We start from the raw sequence: 14,421 nt of genomic DNA on the forward strand, positions 1-14,421 counted from the left end.
GAGGTGTCTGTGATGGCTCTAACTCAGTGACTCACCGGGCATTTCCTGCTCACGGAGACATCCGCCTTGCCACATGGGGTTGTCTGGAGATGTAGGTGAGGTGATGCTGTCAGTCAGTCTCACGGACTAATGTCGGAGGAGGCCACGAGGATCCCCAGTCATTCATGGTTTAAGTCAAAGTCACTGAGAGTATGCCCTTAGTGCCGGGGACAAGGGCCCAAGTAAAGGCTCCCTTGGAGACTGATGCTGTGGAACGAAACCCTTGTTTTGTATTTGAGCCTAGCGTGTAGCAGACTGTTTGGGTACGGGGAAGGGAGTCTCACAAGCAACTTGTCTTTCTTAGTGAAAACATTGGTGAGGAAAGCAAAGGCACCCCTGTCTTCCCCTGGGACTGTCCTGCCCTGCCCGTCACGAAGGGAGGTAATGGTGCTCTAGGCCAGCCAGCAAGTCTGTTGGTCCTGCAGGGTGGTCCCTGGTGGACCACCATATGTCCGTGGGGACACAGAGGAGGCTTAGAGTTTGAGTTCTTCTCTAAGAAAATGACCTAAAAATGTCTGACTTCTAAAATTTAAAGAAGAAGGCGTAGGGGTTAATTTCTTTGATGGTACTAAAAATATGTCACCGCGAGCGCCCTATATGCGGTCAGCTTCTCATCAGGTTCTCCCAGCATATGAGCTCAGGATCCGCTTTTGTGAATACTTTGTGGTAATTTCACTCTTTTCTCCCTGCAGGAAATTCAATCACATCTGTGAACAGACAAGGTTCAAGAACTGAGCATCTAGGAGGCACCAAGGTGGCTTGGGGGTACTGGAGGTCAATGACAGCGTTTCAGAAAATACTGGCTACAGACATTTTAAGGGCATTTTACAGTCCCCAGGGGATGCTGGGGGTCTCCGCATCCGGCACTGTAGTGTGACGACTCACGTGGAGTGAGACCTTCTTAGCGAGACCCCCCAACCCGCTCCAGTGGCCTGGGAGGCCTAGGGCACGACCCACCCCTCCTCTGAGCCCCGGTGCCCGGAGCACTTCTGGCCGAAGCACCGCTGTCACCATGCCCTCCCACTGAGACGATGACGTTCAGGTTTGCTCTCTGTACCTTTCCCAGAACTATGGTTCCAGCAGACCTCTCTCTTCCAGAAAGCTTTCCTGGGGGGAAAAGGAAAGTTTGTTGCTGAAAGGAAAGGGAGCAAAAGTTTACAGCCTGCGGGACACCCCGCTGCGGGTTCGGCCATGGCTGCTGAGGCCTCTTTGTACTAGATTTGGTGCTTATCTTCTAGTGAGATTTATCACAAACGGTAGCACAAGTAATATAATTTATAATTTACAAATTGACTAAAATTGGGATAGTAGGGTATTTGAAAGAATAAACATACGTTTCTGTTTATTAGAAAAAGAAAAAATCAGATGTCCAGAACTGCTAACCCTAGACACCCAGCGTCAAGCGTGGGGCCCTGTCCTAAGAGAGCAGAAGTGGGTGCTGCCACCGTGGGTGCTGCCACCATGAGCCTGCCGTGGAGCCGGGCCCTGGCACCCGCTTGTCGCTCTGTTGGCACTGCAGCCCCCGCCAGCCGCCCCAATTTCTTCCCACAGGCTGCGTGGGCCCCGCCAGTGCCCGGTCCACCTGGAGCAGCCCCTCCCCCGAAAGTACGAGAAGCCTTTGCTTCCACTAGATCTGATCTGCGTTGGGTTTGCCATGTCATCTGGAATTATACTTGAAATTTTGTTCTTTGTTAAAAAAAAAATACGTTTTTTATCTTTTGTTGAAATCATCTATTATTTTTGTTTGCAAAATTGTAACTTTTTGCTTCTTCTCAGGAATAGGATTTTCAACTGTTGTCTTGCTCTTGATACGGACTCAGAAGCAGCGCTGTTTGTGGAAGAGGCCTGCTCCTCCCTGCGCTCTAATAAACAAGCCGTGTCTGTTTCTCTCCTGCGCTGGTTGCTGGTTCGCGTGTCGCCTGCCATGTGCTCCTCCCTGTCCTGGTGGGCTGCGGGTGGCTGAGCGCCCGAGGGTCCAGCCCGTAGCCCTGCTCTCAGACCAGCCCCCGTGCGACCCCGGGCTGGGGAAGGGAAAGGGCGCAGGGTCTCACGGCTCCACCAGCCCCAGGTGTCGGGCTCTTGGCTGCAGGTTGAAGCTGTGGCTGTGTCCGAGCCCTGCGCTCAGCCTGTGCGGGAGGGAAGCCTGCCCTCCCATCTTAGGGCCCGGCCTCATCACTCCCTCCCCTCCCAACAAAGTAAGAACGAAGATGTAGCTCTCGAGATATCCCAGCTTTTTTTTTTTTTTTTTAAGATTTTATTTATTTATTTGACAGACAGAGATCACAAGTAGGCGGAGAGGCAGGCAGAGAGAGAGGAGGAAGCAGGCTCCCTGCTGAGCAGAGAGCCCGATGCGGGACTCGATCCCAGGACCTGAGATCATGACCTGAGCCGAAGGCAGCGGCTTAACCCACTGAGCCACCCAGGCGCCCGAGATATCCCAGCTTTTTAAGCCTGGGTTAGAACGTGTGACTTCCCTCGGTCCGCCCTGGATCCTCCGTGAAGGACGGACACGTGTCACATTAGACGGTAGGCTCCCCGGCGCGTGGCTGACCCTGCCGGACTTGGGCTCCCCGTTCTAGAGCACACGGGAGGAGCCTGGGGCCCGAGCGGTTGCTCCCTGGGGGCTGTTTCACGGTGCGCTCAGGATGTTGTCATGACTTCCTGCTCGTCAGCACCCTCCCACCCGCCTAGCAGCCGGGCCGCAGTTGGGCTGGAGCCCTGTGTGTGTGTGTGTGTGTGTGTGTGTGTGTGGTGGCGGCACAGGCCGCCTGGGTGTGAAGGGTCAGCTCAGGACTCCGTGTGCTTGTCTGCGGGTACTTGGGACCAGCCCTGGCCCGGTCCCCGCCGGGGCCTCACTGCCTGCTTCCTGCCGGCTCCTCCTCCCGCAGCCTCGCCCCGCCCAGCCCCAGGCCCGGGTCACTCTTGGGCTCCGATGCGCCCCTCAAAGGAGGGCCCTGCTCCGCTCACGCCCACATCCAAGGTGCCCCCTCCCGGCCTGAGGGTCTGAGCTGTGAGGAGAGCCGCGCATCCGCGAAGGACCCTCACTGGCCGCAGCCGGAATCCAGCAACTAGTCTGATCCCGCAGCGCTGACAGGGTCAGTCACAGGCCCGGATGGGAGAGCAGCGGAGTGGTGTGGGCAGCTTCTGCCGCAGGGAAGCGGCCAGACGGTGACAGAGGTGGAGGGGTCGTCACGCCGCCCGCAGAGAGGAGGCCCAGAGAAGCCCAGCTCTGAATCAGGGTGGCTGTGGTGGACGGGGCAGCCGGAAGCCGGCCTCGGGCCTGAGGGAGGAAATGAATGGGGGACGGAGGGGACTTGTCTGCAGGTGTGGCTGGACGCAGGACGCCGTGCTGGAACCCTTGCCTCCCTTTGTGGATGGCCTCAGCCTCCATCAGGCAGAAATCGGGGAACTCGCCCACTGCTTCGAATGGAAACATCCCTGACCTGATCACTGGTGGGCCGGACCAGAGGCTCCTGCCACCACCTGGGCCGTCAGCGCTCCCACGGGCAGGGGGGCCCCCTCAGGCAGGAGGAAGGGGAGTGTCACGGGTTGTCATCAGGAATGCAGACGGGCTGCTGGGCAGCAGCTCTGGGGCTTAAACCCCGCAGGCCTGTCAGCCTGCTAGACCCTCACCCTGCGGAGGCCTGACCCGCGAGGGGACTGTGCTGGCAGCGGCCTGGAGGGAGTGCCCGGCGGGTCTCAGGTACTCCTCTTGGAGATGCCAGCTGCCGTGTGGGGCAGGGACAGGGAGGAGCCCAGACACACTTGGGGGGAGAGTCACAGCTCCCTGCAGAATTAATTCCAAGGACCTTGATGCACATGGAGTGCAGCCCAGTCAGGCCACAGTCACTCCGTCCTGTCTCTCAGGACACAGGCATATGTGCGTTCCCTCCCGCTCTCAGCCGCTGTCCCAGCTCATCGCAGGGGCCTGAGGGAGACCCACTTCTGAAGATGAACCAGCCCTGCCGTGAGCCCTGTGACCCGCAGAAGAGCTGCCTTGCCAGCTCCCGGGACACAGTCCTGGTCTCAGGAGTGTTGCGACCCAGTAATTCGAGGACAGCCATTTAAAAATCATGAAAATTTGGAATTCCTAAGTCACTTCAGAAGCCAAGGTGGTAAGCACTCAGGACTCCTCTCTCCTAACGAATTCACTCCGCCTGCCCATCACGTGCGCCCTGCTGGCTCTCTGCATCGATGTGTCTGCGTGATGTAGGCGCTCTGTGATGGTGCGCACTCCTGCCCCCCACCCCTTTGTGCACCTCAAGTTCGTGCTTGAGTTGTGCCCTGCTGGGAGGATTCACACCATGGAAATTGAGAAATGCTACAAATCAGGGCCGTTCTTATTTATTCTGGAGAGAAGTTTGTTAAACACCAGCACACGACTGCCCCCAACCAATGTAACTATGGGAACTAATACAGTATGAAGCCACCGTGTTTTGGGGGCCTTGTCACATAGCAAAGAGTAACTGTCGTGGCCCACGAAGGCCTAGGACTGGGTGGCCTTGCCCCTCCCCCAGAAGCTCCCCTTCTGCCCACCCCATCTTCAGGGCCCTCCTCCGCTCTGCCTTCTCAGGGGCACGGTGGCCGCAGAGCACCAGATGGTCCTGTCTTCCCGTCACTCGGGGCTCAGTTCAGATCTCCTCCTCAGAGGGGACACTCCCCTCACACCATCCTCCAGCCAGCCATGCAGTGTTCGCCTGTTTGGTTTTCTTCCTGTGCCTGTCATTATGGGAAAGTGAACACTTGCTTACTGCTTGTCTCCCCTCCATGACCCAGAGCAGGATCTTCCTGCCTTGTTTGCTGTGTGCCCAGCCCAAACCTCGGGCCCTGGCACGCATCTCATGATCGCCGCAGACTAGTCGGCTGCTGCTTGAGTGCGAGGATGAATGCAAAGGCTCCGCTTAGGGATCGCTTGGCAGGATCCTCCCCAACATGGCAGACAGCTCCTTCCTGCCTCTGTTAAGCCTCACAAACTCTCTCTTTTTTTCTTTTTTTTCCTTTCTTTTTCTTTTTTTTTTTTAAGATGTTATTTATTTATGTGACAGATCACAAGTAGGCAGAGAGGCAGGCAGAGAGAGAGGGGGAAGCAGGCTCCCCACCGAGCAGAGAGCCCGATGCTGGGCTCGATCCCAGGACCCTGAGATCATGATCTGAGCAGAAGGCAGAGGCTTTAACCCACTGAGCCACCCAGGCGCCCCTCTTTTTTCTTTTTAAGATTTTATTTCTTTGAGAGTAACTGAGCAGGAGCAGAGGGGAGGGGCAGAGAGAGAAGCAGACTGCCTGCTGAGCAGGGAGCTCCATGGGGACTCAATCCCAGGACCCCAGGATTATGACCTGAGCTGAAGGCAGAAGTTTAGCTGATTGAGCCACCCAGGTGCCCTCATTTTTTTGTTTGTGTATGTTTGTCTCCTTTGAAGATGATGAGCCTGGAACTCATCAGTGGCTTCCCACCGCCCTGGCAGGCCCCGTGCAGCTTGCCCTTCATCGCAGACCCCCTCCCCCTGAGTGTGCTGACTCCTTTCCTGTAAAGCTCTTCCCCAGACCCTTCTCTGCCCGCCTCTTTGTCAGACAAGCTTAGCTCAGCTATAACTTCAAGGAACTCTGAAAACGGGACTCTCCTTGCTCTTCCCTCGCCTGAGACGCTTCCCTCAGTGCCCTGCACGGCTCCCTACTTTACTCACGTGTTCGCCCACTCATCCAAGGGCCTCCCTAATCGCAGCGCCCCTCCGCACCCTGTTCCCTTACCCTGCTCTTTTCCCAGCTCATCACCTCTTGTCTTGTGTTTCCGTGTGCTGTCCGGTGGTCCGAGAGGATGTAAGCACCTGTGACTGCAGGGGCTGTGTAGTGTCCAGAAGAGTGCTTGGAGTACAGTAGGCCGCAATGAAGACCCAGTGAACGACTGACGTAATTGGTAGCCCCTCCCGGTGACACAGTTTCCTTTGCATGAATGACGCCCTGGAGGGCTGGTCTTCCCCACACAAACAGAGCTGGACTGGAGGAGCGATCCTGTCTCCTGGTCCCCAGCTAAGCCCTACACTTGGAACATTGACCGGCACATGCACGGCACTGGAATGTGTCCGCCAACGGATGGGTTACAAGATGTGGTGTATCTAGGCAGGGCAGTATTACTCATCTGTAAAAGGAAGAAAGTTCTGATACGTGCTGAAAATGATCAAGTCAATCTCGAAGACTAGTGCTACATAAAACAGAAGGCAGTCACAATATGTCACGTATGACGTGATTCTTTTTATATGAAATGTCCAGAATGGATCCATCCATAGAGACAGAAGGTGAGTTAGTGGTTGTCAGGGGAGGGGTCTTGGGGACTGCGTGCATACAGACTAGAGGGGCACTTGGGGGTTATGGAAATGTTTTATTACTGCATTGAAGTAAATCCAGTTTTATTTGCTAAAATATAAATGTAACTGCAAGTTTAAAAATTGAATTGTACACATTAAAAGGGCAAATTGAATGTAAATAATACCTTGATAAACTTAAAAGTTTTACTTAATTAGCATTTTTTCCCTGCGTGGATATGCCGTTTATATCTAGGCTCATTTGTTTTTATGTTTAGTGTCATCTGTCACGTTTTACTCGTAATTTGTTCTCCAGTGTCCCACACTGGTTGCACCTGCGTAGCTCCAGTTAGTCACGTTAGTCCAAAGTGTGTACAGCTCCCTTTGGGGTTCCTGCCCCACTTTAGCCAGCCCCCGACCATTCCTTGGCCACCACTAATCTGCTTTCTGACTCTATAATCGTATCACTTCACAAATGTTATGTAAGTGAAAGCACGTGACACAGTATCCTTCTGGGATTTTCCCGCCTCAGCATAATGCCTTGGAGATTCATCTAAGTTGTCCGGCCTATCAATAGTCCTTTTTTACTGCTGAAGAGAGACCCGTGACGTGGGTGCTCCCCGGTTGGTTTAACCGTTCCTCTATTGTGGGGTTGGTCAGATTCCAGTTGTTTCCAGTTTTGAGCTATTACAAATAACAATGTGGCAAAAAAGAGTGTCCAGGTTTTTGTGTGGATCTAAGTCTCATTTCCCTCTCAGATAAATATCCAGGAGGACAATTCCTGGGTCGTACAATCAGGTATATGTTTAATTTAGAGAAATCGCCAAACTTCAGAGTGGGCGTGCCATTTTATAGTCTCACCAGTAATGTATGAGAAATCTAGTTTCTCCACCTCATCGCTAGCATTTGGTGTTGCTACTGTTTGTTTTAGCTGCTCCAATAGGTGTGTGTAGTAAGAGCTCAGGCAGTGCTGATTTTTATTTTTATAGTAGCCAGTGGTGTTGAAATCTTTCACAAGCTTGTTTGCCATCTGCATATCCTTTTTGGTGAAATGCTTCATATGTTGGCCTGTCTTTCTGGGTACCAGGTTTGCAATATATTTTGTAACTAACTGCAGCTTGTCTTTTCCTTGTCTTAGTGGAATCTTTCTCAAATCAAAGAAAAAAAATTTAAAGATTTTATTTATTTGACAGGGAGAGCAAGAAAGGGAACACAAGCACAGGGAGAGGGGGAGGGGGAGGGAGAAGCAGGCTTCCTGCCCGGCAGAGAGCCCAATGTGGGGCTTGATCCCAGGACCCTGGGACTATGACCTGAGCGGAAAGCAGAGGGTTAATGACTGAGCCCCCGGAGGTGCCCCTCAAAACAAATGTTTTTAATTTTGGCGAACTTCAATTTATTAAGTTTATTCTTTTGTGGCGTGTCCAAGAACACTTAACCAAGCCTTCAGTCCTGAAAATTTTCCTGTTTTCTTGTAAGAGTTTTATAGTTTTACACATTTCTGCACTTAAGTCCATGTTCATTTTGAGTTGAATTTTTTGTTTGCACAGGACACGATGGCCTGTGTAGGAGATTCCAAACCTCCTAACTAATAAGTGAGTTTAGCAAGTTCTCAGGATGCAAGACCAACCCACAGCATTCAATCACATTTCCATCTACTAACGACGAACGCGTGGAAACCAAACTGTAAAACGGTCAGTGCGATTCCATCAAAGTCCCAGGAAGGATTTTTACAGACAAGAACAAGTTTATTCTGAAATTCGTACGGGAGGGCCTGGGTCCGCCAATACCTGGACGATCCCGAGAAAGAGCCACGTGGGAGAAATGCCCTCCGCAGCCCCGGGGCTTGCTGTAGGGCTCAGGGGCTGGAGGCCGCCCCGTGGGCAGAGGGTCAGGGGCCGAGGCCATCGGGGGCGGAGCAGCTGATCCTGGACGAGTGTGCAGGGGCACGGAATGCAGGGGGGCCGTCTTCGCAGAAACGGGGCCGACGCGCTTTCGTACCCGAGACAAAGGACGCCGTCACGCGCTCGGGGCCGGGCCAGCGAGGCCAGTGTTTGTGCTTTCGCAGAGGTAGGACACGGCCAGGGCCCCCGGCCGCAGCCGGCGCCGCGGAGACCAGCCTCCCGCCACCCCGCCCGGAGCCGCCCCGACTCCGCCCGCCGCCCCCACCCCTGCCGGCGCCTCCTGGCCACGCCCCGCGACGGGGCCGGGGCGGAGCGAGGCGGACCCCGCCCACAGCCTGACAGATGGGGCGGGGCGGGGCGGGGCCCCGAGCCCTGGCCACGCCACTTCCGCCGGAAGTGCACGGGTCTAGCTTCCTGCCGGCGTCGGTTCTGCACGTCCAGAAGTTGCGTTTCCGTAGAGGGGAGACCCTCAGGCTCCCATTCTGAAGCCTCCCGCGCGCCAGTTGTGACTGGGCTCTCGGGTCCCACCGTGCGGCCGGGGCAGCCCGGCCCGAGGGCGGCTGCTGGCCCGCAGGAGAGGACGGTCTGTCATCCGGAACGGAGGCTGCGCGCCCGGCTTGTTTCCGGAGGGGCCTAGCCCGTCGCCGCGCCGCGCCCCGCCCCGCCCCTCGCGCGGCCACGTCTCCGCTGGGGCAGTGCGGCCGGCGGCGGCCGCCGAAGCCTCCACAGCGCCCGGGTGAGGGTCGCGGGCAGGCCCGGGTCGGGGCTCCGGCCGGCGGGAGCGCGGGGCCGCGGGGGGCGGGCGCGGTCGGGGCGGAGGCCGGGCGGCGGGCGAGGGGCGCCGGGGCCGGGGCGGACGCGGAGGGCCGGCCGCTCGCCGTGGGCAGCCTCAGGGCCCGGCCCGGCTTCCTGAGGCCCGCCCGGCGGCGGCGCGCGGGGTCCCTGCCCGAGGGCCGAGGCCGGAGCGGGGGCAGCGCGGCGTGCGGTCAGCGGCCGAGGGCGGGCGGCCGCAGGGACCCGCCTGCGAACGCGCGTCGTTTCCCGTCCGGCGACTGCGGAGCGGGGGGTCCGGTGTCCGGCCCGGGTCGGCCGCGCAGGCGCGTCGGCGCCGTCCACGGACTCGGTTCGGAAGCGCCGTTTCCGGTCCTGGTGTCGCCGTCGCCGTCGCCGAGCGGCCGGGCCGGGCGGGGACAGTGTCCGGCCGGCGCCCCGGGCCGCCCCCACCGGCCGCCCAGGAGCCGCAGGGCCGTCGGCGGCGCCGCGGGCATGAAGTCTCGGCCAGAGCCGCGTTCGCCGAGCCGGGCGCGCGGGGGACGTGGCCGGGGGGAGTCCGGCGGCCGCGGGGCCCGCCCGTGCTGCCCGCGGGGCCTCGGCTGCGCGCTCGTGGCTTCAAGACTTTACTTGCGGGCCGGAGAGGGCGCGCGCAGGCGGCGGCGGGTCCCCGCCGAGCAGAGAGCCCGCCGCGGGGCTCATCCCTGCACCCCGGGATCGTGACCCCGGCCGAAGGCAGAGGCTTGACCCTCGGAGCCCCCCGGCGCCCCAGAGGTCATCTTAAGGAAGCCCTGCCGGCGCTGCGGCCTGGGCCGGGGGCAGCCGCGGAAGGCAGGGTCGGAGGATGCCCGTGGTCTGCGGGATCCGCGTGTGCGGGAAGCCGCGAGCCACACACGCCGGCCTGCGCCGCGGTGTCCGATGCGTGAATCCAGACTTACCCGCGCCGGAGAAGTCGTCGGGTTCCGCCTCTTCCCCTGGGAAACAGCGGAAACACGTGTGCTGCTGTGGGGGCCTGGGGGCTCGGAGGGTCAAAGCCTCTGCCTTTGGCTCAGGTCGTGATCGCGGGACCTGGGATCCAGCCCGGTCGGGCGCTCTGCCTGGGAGCCGGGCCTGGAGCCTGCTCCCCCCGACCCGCCCCCACCTGTCATCTCTGTCTGTCAAACAGATAAATAAATCTTCTAAAAAATGCTTCCGTGAGAAGACTGATCCTTTCACTGTTTTAACTGTTTTCTAAGCCGGGACCGGAACGCCTGCCACGAACAGCAGCTTCCTTGTGCTGTGCGACCTGCTCCTTGCCGGTTTGTCGGCAGTGAGGGAACGAGACCCCGACGACTGAGCCGCGCGGACTCAGGTCCCCCCGAGACAGGACAGAGCAGGCCAGCTTATCACCAGAGGCCGCGCTGGGCAGGCCATGGGGTCGGCTGTCCGGCTGAGGAGGCGCGGCCCGTGAGCAGGAGGCATCTTTGGGAGTTACCGGGCGTGTCCCCGTGCCGGGGTCTCCTCTCTGGAGGGCTGGGCCACCCAGCTCGGACGCGGTAGGCGCTCGGGCGTTCCGCAGGCTTCTTGTTTCTCAGGAGATCCACGTAGGGGAAGTAGAGAGGGAGCATGGGACAGCGCTGTGCCCAGCGGCCGGACGCCGTCGTCTCCTGGTTTGCTGGAGCGACTCAGCCAGAGTTCCTCTTCCCCGGACAGTGCCGGGGTCGAGTGTTGTCGCTGCCGGCCGCGGGGGCGCGTGCTCCTCCGCGGCCCCTCCACCGCCCTGGCCCTTCTCTTGCCCGGTTGGCGTGTTCTGTCTCTGGCGCGAGTGAAGTCTGGCCGCCTGCTCTTCCTTCTTCCCAGGCGACGTTGCTTATTGGGGATGTGGCCATTACGTGCTGCTCTGCCCATTGGGAACTCCCGGGGACGTTCTGTCTCTCAGTGGAACCTTAGCTTCCAGGTTGTTCTTAGTCAGAATAGTTAGAGTTCCCCCGTGTTTGAAAAGGCAGTGTTGCTGTTCGGGAGGCAAACACTGTTTTGTTGTGGAGCCGCTAGCTTCGTTGGGAAGGGCTGGAACTTGGTAGGGCCAGAGACCAGTCAGGAGCCTGCACCCAGCTCAGCTCGGAGGAGGGCTATTCGAGGAGTGGGGCAGACCTGGAGCGCGGGCTTCTGCCTCCGAGGTTCCTGCAGCGGGGTGGAGGAGGGGGGCACGCACGCATTTGCCGTGCGCTGTGCACGGGGGTGGGGGGAGATGGCCACGGCAGAGCAGACTGGGCCGGGTGCTTCACCTGAGGCCAGGAGAGACTTGAGAGCAGCGCCGAGTGGCAGACACGGAGGGATCCTTGGGAAGTTGACCTGGTGGTCAGGCAGGGAGAGGCGTCCATGCGAGAGGGACTGGCTTCTGCACAAAAAGCACTCAGTCTGCCATTGTTACCTTTTCAGGCATCATAGGGAAAGGTGACTGACGCACCTTGGCCCCTGCCTCCACAGGACAGAAACCAGGACGCTGGAAAGCAAAACGCAAACATTTTCTTTTGTTAAGGGATGCGTCGGGGTGAGCAGCACGAACCGTGTGCCCTGACCGTTGATTCCACCTTCCACTGTGCTGGTTGCTTTCTGTTTTGCAAGTGGCCTGTGATGCGGGGCTAGCCTGGCTGTCCCTGTGCTTCTGTGCCTTGGCTTGCTTTGTGGGCATCTCTGTGGGATCAGCCTTCTACAGCAGCCAAGTGGCTTTCCGTGGAGCTGGGACCCTGTGCCGCAGTGATTTTTGGACAGTCCTGTGAGATGTGCGGGGACAGGTGTGGAGCCTCCAAGAGCCCGTTTGTCCGTCCACCCCTCTCCCCGACCCCAGAAAGGTTTTTCGGATGAAAGAGATTACTGATTATTGTGCAGACAAAAACAAGATAGAGAGCTCCTTGCAGATAGGATCCGTCCTGGCCAGCCCCAGTAACTCCCTTCGTTTCTGTGATCCAGTATTTTTTCAGTCTTCAGACACTTGGGTAAGGGATATGCGACGAGCCACACGGGTACCCAGCTTTTCAGTTAGCTGCTTGGATTGTCGTCACCCCTGCTGTCACGCAGTCTGTCTTGGTTCTTTCTAGTACAACCCTTAGTGCTGGTTCTACACTTAGTGGTACGTGTAACCTTTTCATGTTCGTGCCAGCACTGGTTCTGAGCCACAGCGTCTTTGGCCTGTACGGTGCCAGGCAGCAGAGTGGAACGTGCAGGTGATTAGAGCTCAAGCCAGACACTCCTGGGTTTGCACGGGGGACACTGCCATCACTAGTCACTTGATCGTGGGTAGGCCGGGTTATGTCAACCACCAGGGGCTGCCTGGTCGAGGGGTACGGCAACGGGATTGTGGAGAAGGAGGCACATCTACCTCTCCTGCGGTGGCGTCAGCGCCAGCCCCCCTCCCTCTGTGGCAGCTGCTCAGGCTCGTCCCTGACAAGTCTGTATGGGATTGGTAAGCTGGAGAAGGGAGGCATGTAAACTTTTGTCCTGAAACTCGTGAAACACAGAATAGGATGGGGTGAAGCTTACTTTAAGGGGAGTAAAAGCCAACATCTCCGCAGCACGAATGGTGGGTCGGACCTTATCTGATGATCAGGAGTAGGTTATGAATATCCTCGGTTCACTTCCAAAACGGTGACCAGTTGCCAAACTTGGGGTGAAGGTTTCTTCCCTTAAATTTAGCCTAGCAGGATGAGCCAAAAGCTGATCCTGAGAGAAGTGAAAGACGAGACTGGTCAACGGCTGTAAGATGCCGTCTCTGGACCCCATTCCCAGGTGGACACCTTTCCACGTGTCGTCACCTCCCTGTGCTTCCCCGACACGGTGTACAGTTTCCATGTTCCGTGCACGTGCGTCTTCCACCATGAGGTCGGGCTCCTGGGAGGGGAGCTTGCCCTTGGAGCCCTGTGTGTCCAGTACAGGTGACACTGCTCACAGGTGGCTATTTAAACCAAATTACTTATATTTTAATGAATAACTGAGTTCCTCAGCCTCCTAAGTCCTGCCTCTGCGAGGAGGCTCCCTGCGGTGTCTATAGGTTCGGTTACAGCCCCATCTGGGCAGGATGGCCCGTAGCCGGCACCAGCACAGGCATTAAGCACCTTCTGGAACAGCCCAGATGTTCAGCACTGTATCCTCAAAACCTGGTATATTGTAGGTACTTAAGGGTTGTCTGCTGAATGAATAGGTCTGTGTTTATTTTATAGGTGTGAGTTGGGAGCCAAATGGTAGTCTTGGAATTATTACTCAAATCTGACGAATGAAGCTTCCTAATTCTTTCTTTTGTCTTTCCTATCAGGTACCATGAGATTACTTGGTTTGAGTTCAAGCCACTTATGAGACTTTAGATCTCCCCGGAATGGAAAGCTTAGTGTGGTTCTTCCCAGAAGCTTTTGGCCGCTGCTGATGGCCGAAACCAGACCTGCCAGCAGCTCCCGTGCAGCCCCTGAGACTCCGCCCAGCCTGTGCCGTTCTGACCATGGACAGGATGCCGGCCGGCTCTGGCGCCGGCACTGCAGCTGCCCCGGAGGCCCTCCCCAAGCTCCCAGGCTCTCTGGCGCCGGCTGACCAGCGGGATGAAGCCCAGTGTAAGTCGCCGGGTACTCTGCTGTGACATTTTGCCTTAAAAGAGGAGGACATGGAGCCTCTTACATTTTGGATCAAGACTGTGGTGTTTAAGAGTACAATGAACTTGATGTTTAGAGTGTGTTTTTACTAGTCCGTTGAGTGTTTTTTTCTGAGTCGATGGCAACTTTAAATCAAGTACCGTGCATGTCACACAGGGTAGGGGCTGCCCCGCTCTGCTCCAGCGGCCTTCTGTGGGCTTTCACTGACCCGCTGTTCCCTGCCCAGTGGCCTGCCTCTCTTGTTGCGCGGTTGCCCGAGTTTTACTAACTGGGATCCAGAAATGGTCCAGGAGCTCTCTAGGGGTTACTGGACCACATTGTGTGTTAGCTGATGGGTCATCCACGCATCAGAACTGCGGGGTGCATGGCTCACTTGCTTCTTATGCCCCTTAGGAGGGTCGGGGCAAGGTGCTTGGAAGTGGTATGGTCTGTGTGTTCTGGTTTGCTAGCAGAGATTGCATTCTGTTCTGGCAAATGATGTTCAGGCCCCTGAAATGGTTTTGTTGACTACCGGTCCTTCAGGGCCAGTAACAGCAAGGGCCCAAGACCGGGGATTCGGCGGCAGGATGTGTAGGGAGCCGCTCTCAGACCCGCCGCCGAGACGGCCCACCCAGCGGGGCTCTCACTTGATCTCGTTTCCCTCTTGTGTGAACAGAGGATGAATGGTGCTTGCGCCTTAGGATGGTTGTAAGGACTGCAAGAAATGGTGCCTAAAGCCCAAGGACTCGGGCACAGTGGGAAGGGGCGGCGGCCGTGGTTTCTCTGCCTCGTCATATTTGTTACTTGCTTCTCCACGGT

At 57.4% G+C, this 14,421-nt stretch overlaps 2 protein-coding genes across 6 annotated transcripts in view; both read left to right on the forward strand.

Moving 5' to 3' along the window:
* The window catches only part of CHFR (checkpoint with forkhead and ring finger domains), a 29,890-nt gene extending 27,964 nt beyond the window's left edge, over positions 1-1,926 (forward strand). For 2 of the 4 annotated variants that reach the window (XM_059408121.1, XM_059408123.1), the window contains one exon: positions 732-1,926. In XM_059408121.1, coding sequence (XP_059264104.1) covers positions 732-774 — 43 coding nt within the window. In that variant the 3' untranslated portion in view covers positions 775-1,926. The remainder of the gene's footprint in view (positions 1-731) is intronic. The other 2 variants (XR_009405837.1, XM_059408122.1) reach the window with 2 other exon arrangements.
* Positions 1,927-8,617: 6,691 nt separating this feature from the next.
* Positions 8,618-14,421, forward strand: part of GOLGA3 (golgin A3) — a 43,576-nt gene continuing 37,772 nt past the window's right edge. For both annotated transcript variants that reach the window (XM_059408124.1, XM_059408125.1), the window contains exons 1-2: positions 8,618-8,972; positions 13,296-13,584. In XM_059408124.1, coding sequence (XP_059264107.1) covers positions 13,476-13,584 — 109 coding nt within the window. In that variant the 5' untranslated portion in view covers positions 8,618-8,972; positions 13,296-13,475. The remainder of the gene's footprint in view (positions 8,973-13,295; positions 13,585-14,421) is intronic.

The sequence above is a fragment of the Mustela nigripes genome, chromosome 8 (genome assembly GCF_022355385.1).
Source record: "Mustela nigripes isolate SB6536 chromosome 8, MUSNIG.SB6536, whole genome shotgun sequence".
NCBI lineage: Eukaryota > Metazoa > Chordata > Mammalia > Carnivora > Mustelidae > Mustela > Mustela nigripes.